Raw genomic sequence first — 16,138 nt, 5'->3', positions numbered from 1 at the left:
CAGCTGCGCAACTTTGGGTCCTATCTGGGGGTCCAGGGTGAGGGGCGTGGGCGGGTGGCCTGAGATGCTGCACTGGTGTCTGGGGGCTACAAGGCAGAGCTGTGCATCCAGGGAGGGTGGGGGCCATGGAGTCCCTCCCACTGTAGGTGGGGTTTGCCTGGGCTGGGTCCTGAGGCTGAGGTCCCCGCCACGTCTTGGGCTCTGGGGGTGTGGCGGGGGAGGACAGCACTGCCCCTGCATATGCTGACTGTCCTGGCCGCCTAGGTGGCACGTGGCCTCCCAGAGTCCCCTTAAGCCTTGAGGACCCTGACGGGTCTGGTGAGGGAGCCCAGGCAGGAGGGGAGGCTGGGGTGGCTCTGGGCACTGTCTCCTACGCTGGAATTCCTGCCTCAGCCCTCCCTGCAGTCACCGGTGACTCAGGCCGGCCAGGGTTTAGATGGAAACAGGATGTGTGTGCACATTGTTGGGGGGGTGCTGGAAGGTGGCCCCAATTTCACAAAGCCTGAGCACAGGCAAGTGGGGTGCCCCTTGCACACTGGAGGCCTTGTCTGGGCCAGAGGGGAGATCGCCCCAAGGCTGGCCCCTCGGTGTGGAGGGCCCAGGGCAGAGACCTGGACGGCTCAGGTAGGGGCCAGGCCTCTTCCAGAATGGCTCCACCCCCGCCCAGCCCTGGGTGACGGGCGGGACGTCCCAGAGCCCCGCCTGCCTGTGGGAGGCGGGGGCAGGAGGCTGTGGACAGGGACCCAGACTTGCCGACCTGCACGACTCTGGCCATGGGGAACAGCCATTGTGTCCCTCAGGCCCCCAGGAGGCTCCGGGCCTCCTTCTCCAGAAAGCCCTCATTGAAGGGAAACAGGTGAGCGGGGTGTGGGTGTGGCCACCTGGGCACGGGGCTCCCCCACCCGCTCCGGGGCCACGAGCTCCCTTGCCTTGTCCCCAGAGAGGACGGCGCACGGATGCCGGCTGGCCTGCTGGGCCCCGAGGCTGCTGGAAGCGGGGACGCCGCCGCCAACAAGCTCTTCCACTACATCCCGGGCACGGTGAGCGCGGCGCACGCGGTGGCTGGGGTCTGGGAGCGTGGCTCTGCCCGCGCGTGTGTGCCGCGTGTCCGTGCAGTCCAGGGTCTTCCCCTCGGCCCGGGGGGATTCAGACCCCCTTAGGTGAGGAGCGGACGCTGACTGCCCCGCCCTGGGGAGCTCAGACGGCCGAAAGTCTGAGCGGAGAGCGAAACCGCGACGCAGGACTGAGTCAGTCGGGAGCGAGCTGGGCGGGGCGGGCCGCGGGCGGGGCCTCCCGGGACCTCCTCCCGCAGGGGCCCGGCGCACGCGTCTCTGTCGCTGCAGTGGGGCTGGGGTCGTGCTGGTCGTGTCACTTGACAGTAAGGGGCTTCAGGTGAGCAGTGAGCCAGCCGGCCACCTACCCGCGGCCTGTTTCTGACGGGGTGTCCCGCAGGAAGCTGCTGCTGGGTACGGCTGCCCTGTCCACAGCAACCCCTCTGTGCCCGCAGGGCCTCCTCCCAGCCTGCCAAGGCCACGCAGCAAGGAGGCATCTCCCGAGCACACACTAGGCCACCTCTCCGTCGTGGAAGGAGCAGAAGAACCCCCATGCCCATCCCCCCGCCCAGGCCCCCGTAGGACTAAGGGTCTTCACAGGGTAGATGCCCAGCCCCTTTCAGATGTGCCTGGTGCTGGGTTGAGGGCACAGGAGGAGGAACCCCCACGGCACCCCTGTCAGGCAGGCTGGATGCTATGTGCAGGCCCTAAGAGCGTCTGGGGGAGAGGACCCCTGCCCTGCACTCCTAGGTCCAGCAGCTGGTGTGGCCGTGCAGACCCCGTTGCCAACATGCCCCCGCCACGCAGGAGGCTCGTGCCATACCCTCTCCTGACCTGCAGAGTTTCAGGGTTCCCTGCAGACAACAGGTGCTGGTTTTGGAAACCACACTGCCTCAGAGGAGTGGGCAGGCAGAGGGAGCCAGGCTGGCCTAGGGGTGGGGTCCCTTTGGCTGCATCTCAGACGCTGCTCTCTCTGTCCAGGCCCAGGACATGCAGTGGGACCCTGGTAGGGTCCTATGAGGTGTGGTGGGTGGCCCTAGTGGTCCTCCCTTGCCAGGACATGGTAGCCAGAGAGGGAACCCGCTGAGCCTCAGGAAATGGGGCTGGGGGAGGAGCTCGGGGCCAGTCCTGGAGCCAGTGCTCCTCTGCCCTGTGCCTGGGCTCTGCACCCAGTGCTGTGAGCTGGCTCTGCCGGCTCCAGGCTGAGTCCTCCCTGGGGCCCCGAGGCTGAGCTGGGCTGCAGGGCTAGCTGTGTGGCCCTTCCTGGTCTGTGGCCTATTTTTCATAGGTGCCTACCCGGCATCAGTTCCCACGCTGGGTGTGGGTACAGGAGGCCCCACCCAGAGGCGGGAGGCCGGGAAAGCCTATGCGTCTGTCTGTTCACATTCCTGGGCCTGCTCAGGGGCAGCTAAGCTTGGCCAGGGCACAGCAGCACTGCAGGTAGCCCTTGCCAGCTCCTAGAGGGAACAGGACACCTTCCCACTTGCCCCTGAGCCTGTGGATCACAGAGCTCTCCAGCCCCAGGTTCACACCCGTCCCCTTTCTGATCTCTAGCCTGGTGATCAAAGCCTGCATTTGTAGAGGACTGTGCCAGGATTGGCTAAGTGTGGCATGGATGTGGATTCCTCTCCCCTCTCAGCACATGTAGTGATACCCACAGCACATCCCAGGCCCTGCCTTAGGCTCTGGGGACACAGAACTGAACGGAATAGACAACCCCTGTTCTCACGGTGCTCCCACTCCCAGACGATGGGGCAAATGAATAGAAGATCCAGTGAGAAGGGTGGGGTTGGTGCTAAGGAGAAAAACAGCGGGGATGGGTGCAGAGGATCAGGGAAGGCTGGAATTTTAGAGGGGCTTTCAGAAAAGGACCTCTTGGAGCAGGTGATGTCTGAGCAAAGCTGCAAAGCGGGTAAGGAAGGGGGTGGGGACTGAGCGGTCCCCAAAGCGGGAAGAGCACATGCAGTGGCCGGAGAGCGGGGGTCTGACCCCTCGGGGCACTGCCAGGACCCGGCTGTCACCTAAGCAAGCGGCCAGCACACACTCAGGGGATCGACCCCGGAAATCTCCTCACATCTTTCAGGCTGGGGGCTGGAAATGGGCGGCGCTGAGAACATTGACACTGAGGAAATTGACAAACGTTACAAATCAGGGCATTGGTGTGTTTCTGTGTCTGTTTTTTGTAGAACCAGGTGTTAAACGTTTACCAGCCAATACTGGAGACGTGGGAGGGTTTTGAGTGTTACCCAGACACCCCCAAATTCTTCTAACAAGTCTTCAGAGGTTGAATAACCAAAGACATGTTACACAGCTTAGGAAATAATGAAGATAGGATTTAATCCACTGAGTTCAAATCTCACCATCTCTACCACTAGACCAGGCAGCTCTGTGTGGGGAAGTGTGTCTGTGTGTGTGTGTATGCACGCACATGAGTGTGTGCACAAGTGTGTATGTGTATGTGTGCATGTGTATGCACATGTGTATATGTGCGTGTGTGTGCACGTATTTGTGCACTGTGTATGTGTGCATGCATGTGTGTATGCATGTGTGTATATGCATGTGCACACGTGTGTGCACACGTGTATGTGTATACGTGTGTTGGTGTATTGGTATGTGGATGTGTATGCATGTATGCATGTGTGTGCATGTGTGTGCAAGTGTACGTGTGCATGTGTGTATGTATGCATATGCGTGCATGTGTGTACACATGTGTATCGGTGTGCATGTGTGTATGTGTGCGCATGTGTACATGTGTATGTGTGCAGTGCATGCATGTGTGTGTACATGTGTATATGTGTGCGCACATGTGTATATGTGCATGTGACACGTGTATGTGTATACATGTGTGTTTTGGTGTATGTCTGTGTGTGGACATGTATGCATCTGTATGTGTGCAAGTGCATATGTGTGCACGTGTGTATCCATGCGTATGCGTGAATGTGTGTGTACATGTGTGTATGCATCTGTATGTGTCTGTATTGTGTGGCATGTGTGTGTCTATGTGTACGTGTACACATATGTGCGTGTATGCACGTGTATGTGTGTGTGTGCATATATGGATACATGCATGTTGCCTGTATGTGCACGTATCGGGGGTGTGTGCATGTACGTGTATGCAAACGTGCACGTGTGTATATATGTATGCACGTGTGTGTGTAAGTTCTGCCATGACTGTTTTCCTGTGGAGAGGCTGAGTGTGCAGGTTCTATGCCTGGGGGAGGCTGTTCTTCACATATATGTTGGGTGGTTGTGCACAGGCAGACCATGCCTATAGTCCTGTAGCTGTGTGGATGCCAGCGGAGGGGGTGGGGGGCCCAGGCAAGGCCCCTCCCCTGAGCGCCGCTCCTCCTAGGACATCCTGGACCTGCAGAACCAACGAGAAAACCTGGAGCAGCCGTTCCTGAGTGTGTTCAAGAAGGCGCGGCGGAGGGTGCCTGTGAGGAACCTGGGAAAGGTCGTACATTACGCCAAGGTCCAGCTGCGGTTCCAGCACAGCCAGGTGGGGGCCGGGCCGGGCCGGGGGGAGCATGCTGCGGGTGCAGCATCCCCACCAGCCTGGGGCTCCCCAGACCCTGCACTGACGACCCTGCTGCCCGCGCAGGACGTCAGCGACTGCTACCTGGAGCTGTTCCCCGCCCACCTGTACTTCCAGGCCCACGGCTCGGAAGGACTCACCTTTCAGGTGAGGCAGTGGGCGGCGGGGGTAGGGCCATGGCCACCCTTCCCTCCGTGGATTCCTGAAGCTCCTACCCTGTGCCTGGCAGGGGCTGTTACCACTGACGGAGCTGAGCGTCTGCCTGCTGGAGGGGTCCCGAGAGCACGCCTTCCAGATCACAGGTGTTTGGGATGCTCCCCGGGCCCCCAGAGGCACTCGTGACCCAGGACTTGGAGAGGGGCCTGCCCTGTGGGCTGTGGGGCATGTGTGTGTATGTGTGTGCCCTCTCTGCCCCGCCCGCAGGCCCGCTGCCCGCACCCCTCCTGGTGCTCTGCCCCAGCCGGGCCGAGCTGGACCGATGGCTTTACCACCTGGAGAAGCAGACGGCCCTCCTTGGGGGGCTGCAACACTGCCACTCGGCACCGCCACAGGTCAGTGCCAGGGACCCCACGCCCCTCCCCACCCAGATCCTCGCAGCCTGCTCTGACCTCCTCCTCACAGGGGTCCTGTGGAGACGAGCTCCCCTGGACTCTGCAACGCCGCCTAAGCCGGCTGCGGACGGCGTCAGGGCACGAACCCGGCGGCAGCGCTGTCTGTGCATCGAGGGTCAAGCTGCAGCACCTGCCCGCACAGGTGGGTGGGAGGTGCATGCGGCTGTAGGGGGACAGGAGGGGTGCAGGGTGCTGGGCAGGGCAGGGACTGGCCCTGGGTGCACAGCAGCTCAGCCCCCGCATCGTTTGACACCCCCCACTCAGGAGCAGTGGGACCGGCTCTTGGTCCTGTACCCGACGTCCCTGGCCATTTTCTCTGAGGAGCTGGACGGGCTTTGCTTCAAGGTGGGCCCCTCCCCACTGTGGGCCCGCCCCAGGGAGGCACCTGTGTGGGGGTGAAAGGGGGCGGCCGTGCAGGAGGAACCTGTATTTCGGGGCCTGTTGAGACAGAGCGCGAGGCCCGCAGTCCTGGTCAGTCTGGTCTCCCCGTGACGTGGAGGAGCCCCTGCCCGCCCTGAGCTTCTCACCCTGAGGTTCTTGACCGTCACCCTGGGGCAGGCAGCACGGGGCTGAGAGCCCCTCCCGGGGACTCCCTCATGTGTGCCTGCCCGTGAGGGGTGTGTGTGCCTGTGTCCCCCAGGGTGGGCACCGGGAAGGGGGTGTGCACTCATGGTAAACTTCAATCACTGAGGAACAAACACAGGGCCCTCCCTGTGGTTCCCCCGGCCCAACTTCCTCTCTGGGGACCCCAGGAGGCCAGTCCTGTGGCTTTGTGTGTCTGCCCCTAGCCAACGAAGGTCCCCCCGCCAGGGCTAGCAGTGGCCCCAGGACATATGGGACCCACTGGCCTCCCTCAGGGCGGTGGCCTCGGTGCCCACCTCTCCAAGTACCCAGCCAAGCTCTGGAGGGCACAAGGGTGGGACGAAGCCAGGCGGGGCCCCGGGGCTGCCCCCACAAAGGCCTGGCCCTCAGTCTCCGCCCCCACAGGGGGAGCTCCCACTCCGTGCCATCCACATCAACCTGGAGGAGAAGGAGAAGCAGATCCACTCCTTCCTGATCGAAGGTGGGGCCCTGACCCCAGTTCTGCCTCCTGCCTGGCCAGGCCATGGTGGGGCGGGAGCCTGGGGGACACCCGGCTCTTTAGTGGGGGTGCTGAGGGGTACACCCCACCCTGCCAGCCCCTCACAGCATCTGTGTGCCAGGCCCCCTCATCAACACCATCCACGTGGTGTGCGCCAGCTATGAGGACTACAGCCACTGGCTGCTGTGCCTTCGTGCCGTCACCCACAGGGCGGGGGCCCCGCCGCTGCCTGGCGCCGAGAGCTTCCCAGGGCTGCAGGTGAGGCATCAGCAGGCCCCACAGCCCAGGTGCTGGGCAGTGGTAAAAATGGGGCAGCAGACCGGGCGTGGTGGCTCACGCCTGTAATCCCAGCACTTTAGGAGGCTGAGGCAGGCGGATCATTTGAGGTCAGGAGTTCGAGATCAGCCTGGCCAACTTGGAGAAACCCATCTCTATTAAAAATACCAAAAAAATTGGCCGGGCGCGGTGGCTCAAGCCTGTCATCCCAGCACTTTGGGAGGCCGAGGCGGGCGGATCACGAGGTCAGGAGATCGAGACCATCCTGGCTAACACGGTGAAACCCCGTCTCTACTAAAAAATACAAAAAACTAGCTGGGCGAGGTGGCGGGCGCCTGTAGACCCAGCTACTCGGGAGGCTGAGGCGGGAGAGTGGCATGAACCCGGGAGGCGGAGCTTGCAGTGAGCCGAGATCTCGCCACTCACTCCCGCCTGGGTGACACAGAGAGACTCCGTCTCAAAACAAACAAACAAACAAAAAATTAGCCAGGCGTGGTGATGCACCCCTGTAATCCCAGCTACTCAGCAGGCTGAGGCATGAGAATCGCTTGACCCGGGAGGCGGAGGTTGCCGTGAGCTGAGATTGTGCCACTGCACTTCGGCCTGGGAGACAGAACAAGACTCTGTCCCAAAAAGAAAAAAGCGGGGGCAGCAGGGTAGGTCCAGGCAGGGGCAGGTGGGGAGGGGGTCCAGCCCTCATTCACCCCCACTCGCTGCCCACCCAGGTTACGGGCAGCGGCCGAGGCTCACTGTCCTCAGGCGGACGGACCAGCTGGGACTCGGGGTGCCTGGCGCCCCCCTCCACACGCACCAGCCACTCCTTGCCTGAGTCCTCAGCGCCGTCCACTGTGGGCTGCTCCTCCCAGCACGCACCGGTGAGTGCTTACAGGGTGGCAGACGAAAGTGGGACAGAAGACTGTCGGGTAAGTGTGTGTTGGGGACCCTGGTTCGTCAGGGGAACTCAGACTGGAGGGAGCCCCTTGCAGCCTCAGAGAGTTACACAGGAGAGGGGCCAAGGGGCTCTCTGTGGAAGGTGTGTGGTCCCCACAGGACCAGGCCAACTCTGACCGCACCAGCATTGGCCGACGGAGGACTGAGCTGAGACGTAACAGCAGCCGGTCACCCAGGAGCAAGGCCCGGGCAGAGGGCCGCGGCCCTGCCACCCCACTGCACCTGGACCTGACCCAGGTGGGCCCAGCACACCCACCCGGCCCCTGGCCTGGTTCCCACCATTCCGCACCACTGGCCTCTGTCTCTGGGCCTGGTTGTCCTGGCGTCACCCAGGGGTGTCTTGCACAGAGAAGGGGTGGCCTAGGCTGCTTCTGGCCGAGAAGCCCATCTCTCCCACCTCTGCCCTGCAGCTGAACAGGCTGAGCCTGGAGAACAGCCCAGACGCCCCTGACCACGCTTCGGAAACTTCACACTCACCCCTCTATGCTGACCCCTACACGCCCCCCGCCACCTCCCACCGCAGGGTCACCGATGTCCGGGGCCTGGAGGAGGTCAGGCCCCTGCTGGGCGACAGAAAGGGCGGGAGGTGCCTGCAGCCTGAGGTTGGGGAGGTCTAGACCGTGCCTCTCGGCCTGGGTCTGGGGCTGCCCCGAGCCTGAGGTCTGTTCAGGCTCTGATGGGAGGTTGAGGTTCTGGGGGTCCCTGGATGCCACTGAGGCCCCAGCCCAGGCTCTCCTGGCAGTTCCTCGGTGCTATGCAGAGCTCACCTGGACCTGTGCCCTTGAGCCCACTCCCCTTGGTACCTGTGTCTGTGCCTGCCTCTGACCCCGGCTCCAGCTCCTCCAGCCCCTCGGGCCCCCACTTGCTCTCCAAGAAGGGAGTCATGCAGTCCACAGCCTCTCAGAGACACCGGGGCTCAGCCAAGGACGGGGGGCCGCAGCCCCCAGACTCCCCTCAGCTTGTGAGTAGCAGTCCTCACGCCAGTGTGCCCTGCGCTCCGGGGTGCTGGGGGCGCTGGTGTGGGGCCTCCTGGGACTCTGAGGGAGCGGGGAGGGAAACAGGAGGACGGGGGCAGATGGAGACCGGGGGGGCCAGCAGGGAGGTGGGGAGACGGGACTTGGGGGGGAGAGCAGGGGGACGTGGGTGATGCCAACCCGGGGGGTGGGGATCTGCACATCGACCGGCCGTCTCCAAGCTCCCTGCCTGGGGCTGTACCTGGCTCTCAGACTGGCGGTTTGGGCTTCCCAGGTCTCCTCTGCCAGGGAAGGTTTGCCTGAACCCCGGCTGCCTCTGACAGGTGAGTGAGGGTCCTGCCTCCTGGGGTGAGTGCCTGTTGCTTCCCACAGGCTGACACATCTCTGCCTTCCCTCATAGATGGCTGGTCCTCCAGGAGGAGCCAGGGCCCCGGCTACGACCACCTCTGGGACGAGACTTTGTCTTCCTCCCACCGGAAGTGCCCCCAGCTTGGAGGGCCTGAGGCCAGTGCGGGTCTGGTGCAGTGGATCTGATGGCCATGGTGAGGCCGGCTCTCAGGACCACCCTCACCAAGCTCCAGGGTACCCGCCCCTCTAACCCACTTCAAATTACAAGTCAGGGTCTGAACCCAGTGTGATGGGGGGTCTCCGGGGCCCTGAGTTCAGAGCCTGTCCTCGGCTCCTGCTCCTCAGTGCCAGCAGCGGGGCAGGGAGGGGCAGGAAGGGCTCACCCCAAGGATGCCCTGGCTGGCGAGGTGGGTCACAGGTCAGGGAGGTCCTGGCCATCCACAGGGTCGGCCCTCAGCTCAGCTCGCCAGGAGTCAGGGGGGAGACTCACTGGGAGTGGGAGGGCGGCATGGGCGTGAAGGTCGGAGGAAAGAGAAAGGTCAGCAGGGTCAGAGTATGTGAGGTCAGAGGGCATGAGGGTCACAGGTCAGCAAGGTGTGAGGAGCACTGGCCAGGGTGTCCCAAGGAGGAGGGCGGGTGGGTCCTTGCATGGCCTGGGCATGCGCCATAGGGCAGCACGGGAGATGCTGACACCACCGGACGAGAAAGAACAAAAAGAGAAAAGAGAGAAGAGAGAGAAGAGAAGAGAAGGAAAGAGAGAGAGAACGAGGAAAAGAAGAAAGAAAAAGAAAAGAAAGAATTTTATTGGTGCCGCGTACACGTGTTCTCCGCTCAGCAGCCAGGATCTCCCACAGTCTTGAGGACCCTGCACACACTGCCTTGGCAGGACCCCCACCCGGGGACCCCCACCTGGCACCCAGCCAGGCAGCCCCCTTCCTCTGCCACCTTCGGCCCCTCACCGACCTTCCCAACTCGTCTCTGACTCCCCTTGGCCGTGGGCCCCCAGCTGCCCCACAGGAGCCGCCAGGACAACCCCAGGAGCCCAGCCCTCCGTCTGATGCCGCCAAATTCTCCCTCTGCACCTGCACCCAGGGCTTCCCAGGGAGGGGCTCACAGCTCTGCCACAGACCCCCACCCTGCAGGGGCCGCTGGGCTGCCTTCACTGTCTCAGGCCAGAGCTCAGAGAGGCCTTGGCCACAGTCCCTTGAGGATCAAGAGTGATGGGCCTTGGAGCCCTTGGCAGCCCGGCCCACCTGTGAGGAGGCTGCCCTGTGTCCTCGCCCCTCCGTTTGCCCCGAGCTCCAACCAGAGCCTCTCGCTGCTCAGACCCCTCCAGGGTCCAAGTCCTGTCCTGCCACTCAGCCCCCACTGCATCCCGGAAGAAATGCAGGGTGTGGTTAAATGTGATTTCAGATAAACAACAAATAACTTCTTAGTAAAATGACCTCCCCACTATTGCATGTCTGAAATTAACCAAATGCCCTGTGTTCTCATCTGTGAATCTGGCCACCCTCCTATCCAGCCACCTGCCTCCCTCCACCCACTCAGACTTTAGCACCTTCCCTCCCAGGCGTGGGGAGTGGCCATGGCCACTGGCTGGATCCTCAGGTGAGTCCGAGGGAGCAGCACCAGGACACGCCCCCCTCCTGGACACCGTAGAAGACAGGGGTCAGAGGGCTCGGGCAAGGGTGGCACCTCGTCCCGTCCTGGGTGCCTGTGGTCATCTCCTCATCCCGCATCTCCCTGGCCCGGGCCTGGCTCCTAGGAGCTGGGGCTGTGGCGCTCTTGCCCCACCTGCCGGCGGAAGTAGCGGATGGCAGAGATGGTGCCGATGTTGGCCAGCAAGACTGCAAGAGAAGCACAGGGTCTCCTGAGGGCCAGCTTGGCTGTGACCACCGTCTGCCCGCAAGACCCAGCCCTCAAAGGGTGGGCTAGGCCGGTGCGGCCAGGGCCACGGCTCAGCCTAGGAGGAGCAGGTCAGGGGAGAGCCCTGGGGCCCCCATGCACCCCTCGTCCTGCCAGTGCCCCTCGGTCTGGCTTCTAGCCACAGCTCCCTCTGCCCCCAGCACCCGAACCTGTTTTCCAAGCGTCTGGGGTGTGCAGATCTGACGTCCTCACAGCCCAGGTGGCAAGGGCTACAAACACCAGGCACATGTCATTCTGGCTGAAGGCAAATGACGGGACAGGCCCCCGGAGCTCCGCTAGGAGAGAAGCTCACCGTCAGCCCCATGGCTGCACTTAGAGACGGCCCCGCACATGCCCGCCCGGAACTCCCTGCACCGCCCCAACCCCGGGAACTGCCTCCCCCCCAATCCTGGGAACCACCTCCCCCCAATCCTGGGAACCGCCTCCCCCCCAACCCCGGGAACCGCCTCCCCCCACCCCAACCCCGGGAACCACCTCCCCCCCAATCCCGGGAACCGCCTCCCCCCACAACCCCGGGAACTGCCTCCCCCCACCCCAACCCTGGGAACCACTTCCCCACCCAATCCCGGGAACCACCTCCCCCCCAATCCTGGGAACTGCCTCCCCCCCAATCCCGGGAACCGCCTCCCCCCCAATTCCTGGGAACCGCCCCCCCCATCCCAGGAACCACCTCCCCCCTCAATCCCGGGAACCACCTCCCCCCCTAATCCCGGGAACCACCTCCCCCCCAATCCCGGGAACCACCTCCCCCCCAATCCCGGGAACCGCCTCCCCCCACAACCCCGGGAACCGCCTCCCCCCACCCCAACCCTGGGAACCGCCTCCCCCCACCCCAACCCCGGGAACCACCTCCCCCCCAATCCCGGGAACCGCCTCCCCCCACAACCCCGGGAACCGCCTCCCCCCCACCCCAACCCTGGGAACCACTTCCCCCCCCAATCCCGGGAACCGCCTCCCCCCGCAATCCCGGGAACCGCCTCCCCCCCAATCCCGGGAACCGCCTCCCCCCAACCCCAGAAACCCCCTGCTCCCTCCAACCCAGGGAACCGTCTGCCTTGCACATGCCCACCCCAGGGACCACCTCCCCAACCCCAACCCCGGGAACCACCTCCCCCCCAACCCCGGGAACCGCCTCCCCCCCAACCCCGGGAACCGCCTCCCCCCCAATCCCGGGAACCACCTCCCCCCCAATCCTGGGAACCGCCCCCCCCAATCCCGGGAACCACCTCCCCCCCCAATCCCGGGAACCACCTCCCCCCCAATCCCGGGAACCGCCTCCCCCCCCCAATCCCGGGAACCGCCTCCCCCACCAATCCCGGGAACCGCCTCCCCCCGCAATCCCGGGAACCGCCTCCCCCCCAATCCCGGGAACCACCTCCCCCCCCAATCCCAGGAACCGCCTCCCCCCAACCCCAGAAACCCCCTGCTCCCTCCAACCCAGGGAACCGTCTGCCTTGCACATGCCCACCCCAGGGACCACCTCCCCAACCCCAACCCCGGGAACCGCCTCCCCCCCAATCCCGGGAACCACCTCCCCCACAACCCCGGGAACCGCCTCCCCCCCAACCCCGGGAACCGCCTCCCCCCCCAACCCCGGGAACCGCCTCCCCCCCAACCCCGGGAACCGCCTGCCCCCAATCCCGGGAACCGCCTCCCCCCCAAACCCCGGGAACCGCCTCCCCCCAACCCCGGGAACCGCCTGCCCCGCACACGCCCGCCCTGGGAACCGCCTGTCCCAGACACGTCCACCCTGGGACATGTCTGTCGTAAGAGACATTTGTCCTGGACACGTCTTCCCGGGAACTGCCTGCCCCGGGGGCCGCCTGCCCCGGAAACCGCCTGCCCTGGACGTGTCTGTCGGAGTCACATCTGCCCCGTGCTTCCTCTGCCTGAGACTTGGGTGACCTGGTTGAGTTGGGCCAGTCTGGGGGGACTGCCTGTGGAGCCCCCGTTTTCTGGTCTGTGAAGCATCTCCCAGAGGAGATGAGTGTGAGATGTCGCCTCGCAGATGCCTGACCCTGAAGGCAGCGAGGCCGGGGCGGGAACCCTGCCAGAGGCTGGGGGAGGGACGGTGTCGTCCCGTGGGCCCGAACACAGGGCAACAGCCAGTGCAGAGCCAGCCCCCTGAACAGCCCGGGCGCCTGGCCTGGGCCACCCCGTCTGGACTGTGTCCTGGGGTGACTGGGGGCTGGTCCCCCACGCTCCTCTGCCAGGGGATGACCTGAGCCCTGCCTGCCCCTCCCCAGTGGTCCCCTCCCTGGCCAAGCTCCCTGGACAGTGTTTGCCTGGGACCTGGACGGGGATCCGAGAGCACGTACCTGCCCGCCTAAGAGCCAGGTGGAGCCGCTCTACTGTGGCTGGCTTGAGGGGGGTCCCCGGCCCCGCACCCTGGAAGGCCGACCTGGGAGGCTCCGGGGCCTGCAGCTGGGGCAGGACAGCCGGCCCTAGCACGCCCTCAAGCCTGTCGTCCCCGAAGAAGTGTTCATAGACCTCAGGGATGGAGATGGGCACAGGGTCTCCAGGTACGGGGGCTGGTACAGGATCAGCTCTTGGGAGTGGCTCCGGGGACCCCCGCTGCCTCGGCCTCTGGGCTCCAGCGTCTTGGAAGAAGAATTCGCACATGTCCGGCCACTGGATGTCTGCCAGATCCTGACCGGCTGCTGCCGCCTCAGCATCCTCGTCCTCCTCGATGGTGTCACAGAAGAAGAACTCGTAGGCCTCTGGGAGGGTCACGGCAAAGCTGCGCCCGGGCCGGGCCCTCATCACGGCAGAGGGAGGGGGGCGAGGCAGGTGCTTGAGGATCCGAGGCTGGTGGGGCCGGGGACCGACAGCCACAGCATCCCAGGCTCCGGGCCCCCCGTGGCCCCCAGTTGCTGTCCGGGGGGCTGAGGGCCTGGCTGTGGCCGATGGGGCCAGGCCTGAGGCCTCTCCTGGGCCTGGCTTGTTGGGGCCGGGCCCAGCCACAGAGAAGCGCACTTTCTTCTTCTTGGGGACTTGGGTGAGACCCAGTGCGGGCTCCCCAGAGCGGTATCCAGGGGCCCCGGCTGAGGGCGCAGACACAACCGCCTCCGTCTCCACATCAGGCCCAGCTCTGCGGGTGGGAGACCAGGCGGGGCCAGCGGCGTCAGCTGTGGGAACAGGGGTAGACCCAAGCCCGCTGGACTCGGTCACCCTCGGCACAGCCTCTGAGACAGGTGGAGATGAAGCCACCTGTAGCTTAGCCACTGGGCCTGCTGTCGGCAAGGCCATGTCCAGGCCATGCTCGGAGGCAGGTGTGGACACAGCCGTGTCCGTGTCAGGTTGCAGCTTGGAGACGGGTGTAGACAGGGCCACACTGGACTGAGGCTCAGAAGTCAGTGTGGACACAGCCGTGTCAGGCTGCGGCTCGGAGGCAGGTGTGGACACAGCCAGGTCTGACTTAGCCCATGAGACACCTGGGTGGGCTTCCTGGACAGGTGTGGACCCCGTGTGCAGCTCAGCTCGGGGAGGGGCTCTGATCTGGTCTGTGCCTTGCTCAGTCACAGGGACGGGTGTAGATAGGCCCAAATCTGGCCCTGGCTCAGGAGCTCCTGTAGGGCCTGGCCCCAGCTCCTCCTGCCTGGCTTTGGCCGTCAGCTTTGCCGTCTCAGGACTGGCCGCGGGGAGCAGCGGGGAGCCCGTCCGGGCAGAGGTAGAGGCCCCTGCGTGCCCACCCCCCTTGGCACCCACAGCTCGCCTCTTCTTCCGGCTGGGGCTCCGTGGTGGGCCTCCAGGGCTATCGGGGGGCCTCTGGGAGCCAGTGCTGTGGCCAGGGGACTCGGGACTCCGAGGGGGCTCACCAGGGGGCCGTGGGGCAGGGCCCTGCAGAAGCCTCTGCATCTGGTCTCCAGAAGACGCCGGACCAGGGCGGGATGAGCACTGGCCGGGAGGGCTGGCGCCGGGGCCGAGGGACGGTGGAGCCTCTGCCCGTGTGGACGTGCTGGGTGTCTGCTGACCGGTCCCCAGGGCCAAGACAGGCTCACACGGAGACCTGCTGACCAGCTGCTGTGTGGCCACGTCTTCCCCCTCGCAGCCCCGCCAGCTCCGCCCTCCTGCAGCTGGCTGCCCAGTTGGGAGAGGCGGGGGCCTGGGGGGACTGCTGCCACTGCTGTCCCCTTGGTCAATGTCACTGGACAAGGGCTCGTCCCCAGAGGCCAGGCCAGCCTGCAGGAGGCCACACTCATCGGCAGTGGCTGAGAACTCAGCCCAGTCCTGGTCGCTCAGCTGGACGCTGTACTGGAAATTTTCCATGTGGGGTCAGCAGAGGCACTGGAGGGTAGTGGAATGGGTCCAGTGGGGTCTTCCTGGGTTCAGGCCCCAGGCACTACACTGCACATGTGGCTCCTGCCGCACGAGACCCGGGGGTTCCACCGCCTCGGGGCTCCATCTGGGCCCTGAAAGGAAGAGAACATCTCGAGGGGAGGGTCGCGCTTCCTTCAAACGTAGTGGTGACGATTTCCAAGTTAGAAGATCCCCAGCTCCCATGACCCTAATTCCCAACGCACCCCAAATGATAGCTGTGTGATGATTACATCACATCGTGTGTTACGTTTCTAGAATCTAGGATGATTTTCTACCAGTGAAGTTATAAAACCAGCCGCCCTCAGGGTCGAACGCTCAGTTTCCCATCACACCTTAGCTGGGGCGGCCTCACTTCCTCCACCTTCTGCCAGAGCTGTCTTTACACGGCAAAGCACCTTTCAGGGTCCACCCAATGGGACCAGTGCGCTCGGGAGGCGGGCGGCCCTGGCCCATCCTAGGGCGCCCCAGCTGGCAGCCGGCCACAGGAGAGGTTTGCAGGGCCCAGCAGGTGCCCAGCCCTCGGTGATGACCTTCCGATCGCATTGGCTGGGCCAGGCTATTCTCTGAGCTCCAGGTGGTGCTCACCAGAGCTGGCCCCGGTCAGCAGGGAGAGCCTGGGCAGGAGGTGCAGGGTGCAATGGGTCTCTTGACCCAGCAACCACCTCGGGCCGTCCTCGAGGTCTGCAGCACAACCCAGGCCTGCCTGGCTGCTCAGGGTGCCTTCCTTTGCCCCATCTCAGAGAAGCAAGGAGAGCCTAGCCAGCTGTCGGGTCTACCCCTACTGACCTCGGCCTCAGGTCAGCCCCTCTGGACCCAGGGGGTAGGAAGTCCCTTTGGCAGGGACAGAGTCCTGAGACGGAGGCCAGGGATGGTGGCTTCCCGCCCACTGACCTTCGCTCTCCTCTCTGGTCTCTGGAGAAACCTCTGTGGGGGTTGTTGCCATTGGGACCCCTTGGGTCAGGAGCAAGCAGCTGACCTTGTCCTACCTGGGTCCCGGCGGCCAAGCTGGGGGTCTGAGCTGCCCATCCCAGGGCGGCATGGTGCTAGGCTGGCTGCACAGGCTC

General features: G+C 64.4%; 2 protein-coding genes across 4 annotated transcripts; one reads left to right on the top strand and one right to left on the bottom strand.

The window, feature by feature from the left end:
* Positions 1–71: 71 nt before the first annotated feature.
* On the top strand, positions 72–9,444 carry LOC105498293 (pleckstrin homology domain containing N1). The gene is made up of 16 exons (XM_011770303.3): positions 72–856; positions 941–1,040; positions 4,405–4,551; positions 4,654–4,734; positions 4,817–4,889; positions 5,011–5,138; positions 5,209–5,340; positions 5,463–5,543; positions 6,186–6,261; positions 6,401–6,537; positions 7,281–7,430; positions 7,606–7,743; positions 7,917–8,057; positions 8,249–8,467; positions 8,755–8,803; positions 8,881–9,444. The coding sequence occupies exons 1-16, from the start codon at positions 774–776 to the stop codon at positions 9,012–9,014; spliced, it is 1,869 nt and encodes a 622-aa protein (XP_011768605.2). The 5' UTR covers positions 72–773; the 3' UTR covers positions 9,015–9,444.
* Positions 9,445–9,610: 166 nt separating this feature from the next.
* Positions 9,611–16,138, bottom strand: LOC105498292 (PPARGC1 and ESRR induced regulator, muscle 1). Of its 3 annotated transcripts, none has more exons than XM_011770300.2 (4): positions 16,061–16,138; positions 13,073–15,166; positions 10,904–11,029; positions 9,611–10,675 (listed from the first exon to the last, which is right to left on the bottom strand). In XM_011770300.2, the coding sequence occupies exons 2-4, from the start codon at positions 15,021–15,023 to the stop codon at positions 10,590–10,592; spliced, it is 2,163 nt and encodes a 720-aa protein (XP_011768602.2). In that variant the 5' UTR covers positions 15,024–15,166; positions 16,061–16,138; the 3' UTR covers positions 9,611–10,589. The 3 variants fall into 3 exon arrangements, with proteins under 3 accessions (XP_011768602.2, XP_011768603.2, XP_024653875.2); XM_011770301.2 differs by having other exon boundaries at positions 16,051–16,128; XM_024798107.2 differs by lacking the exon at positions 16,061–16,138 and having other exon boundaries at positions 13,073–15,959.

This window comes from Macaca nemestrina, chromosome 1 (genome assembly GCF_043159975.1).
Source record: "Macaca nemestrina isolate mMacNem1 chromosome 1, mMacNem.hap1, whole genome shotgun sequence".
Taxonomy (NCBI): Eukaryota; Metazoa; Chordata; class Mammalia; order Primates; family Cercopithecidae; genus Macaca; species Macaca nemestrina.
This window is presented reverse-complemented; position numbering and strand designations above follow the sequence as displayed.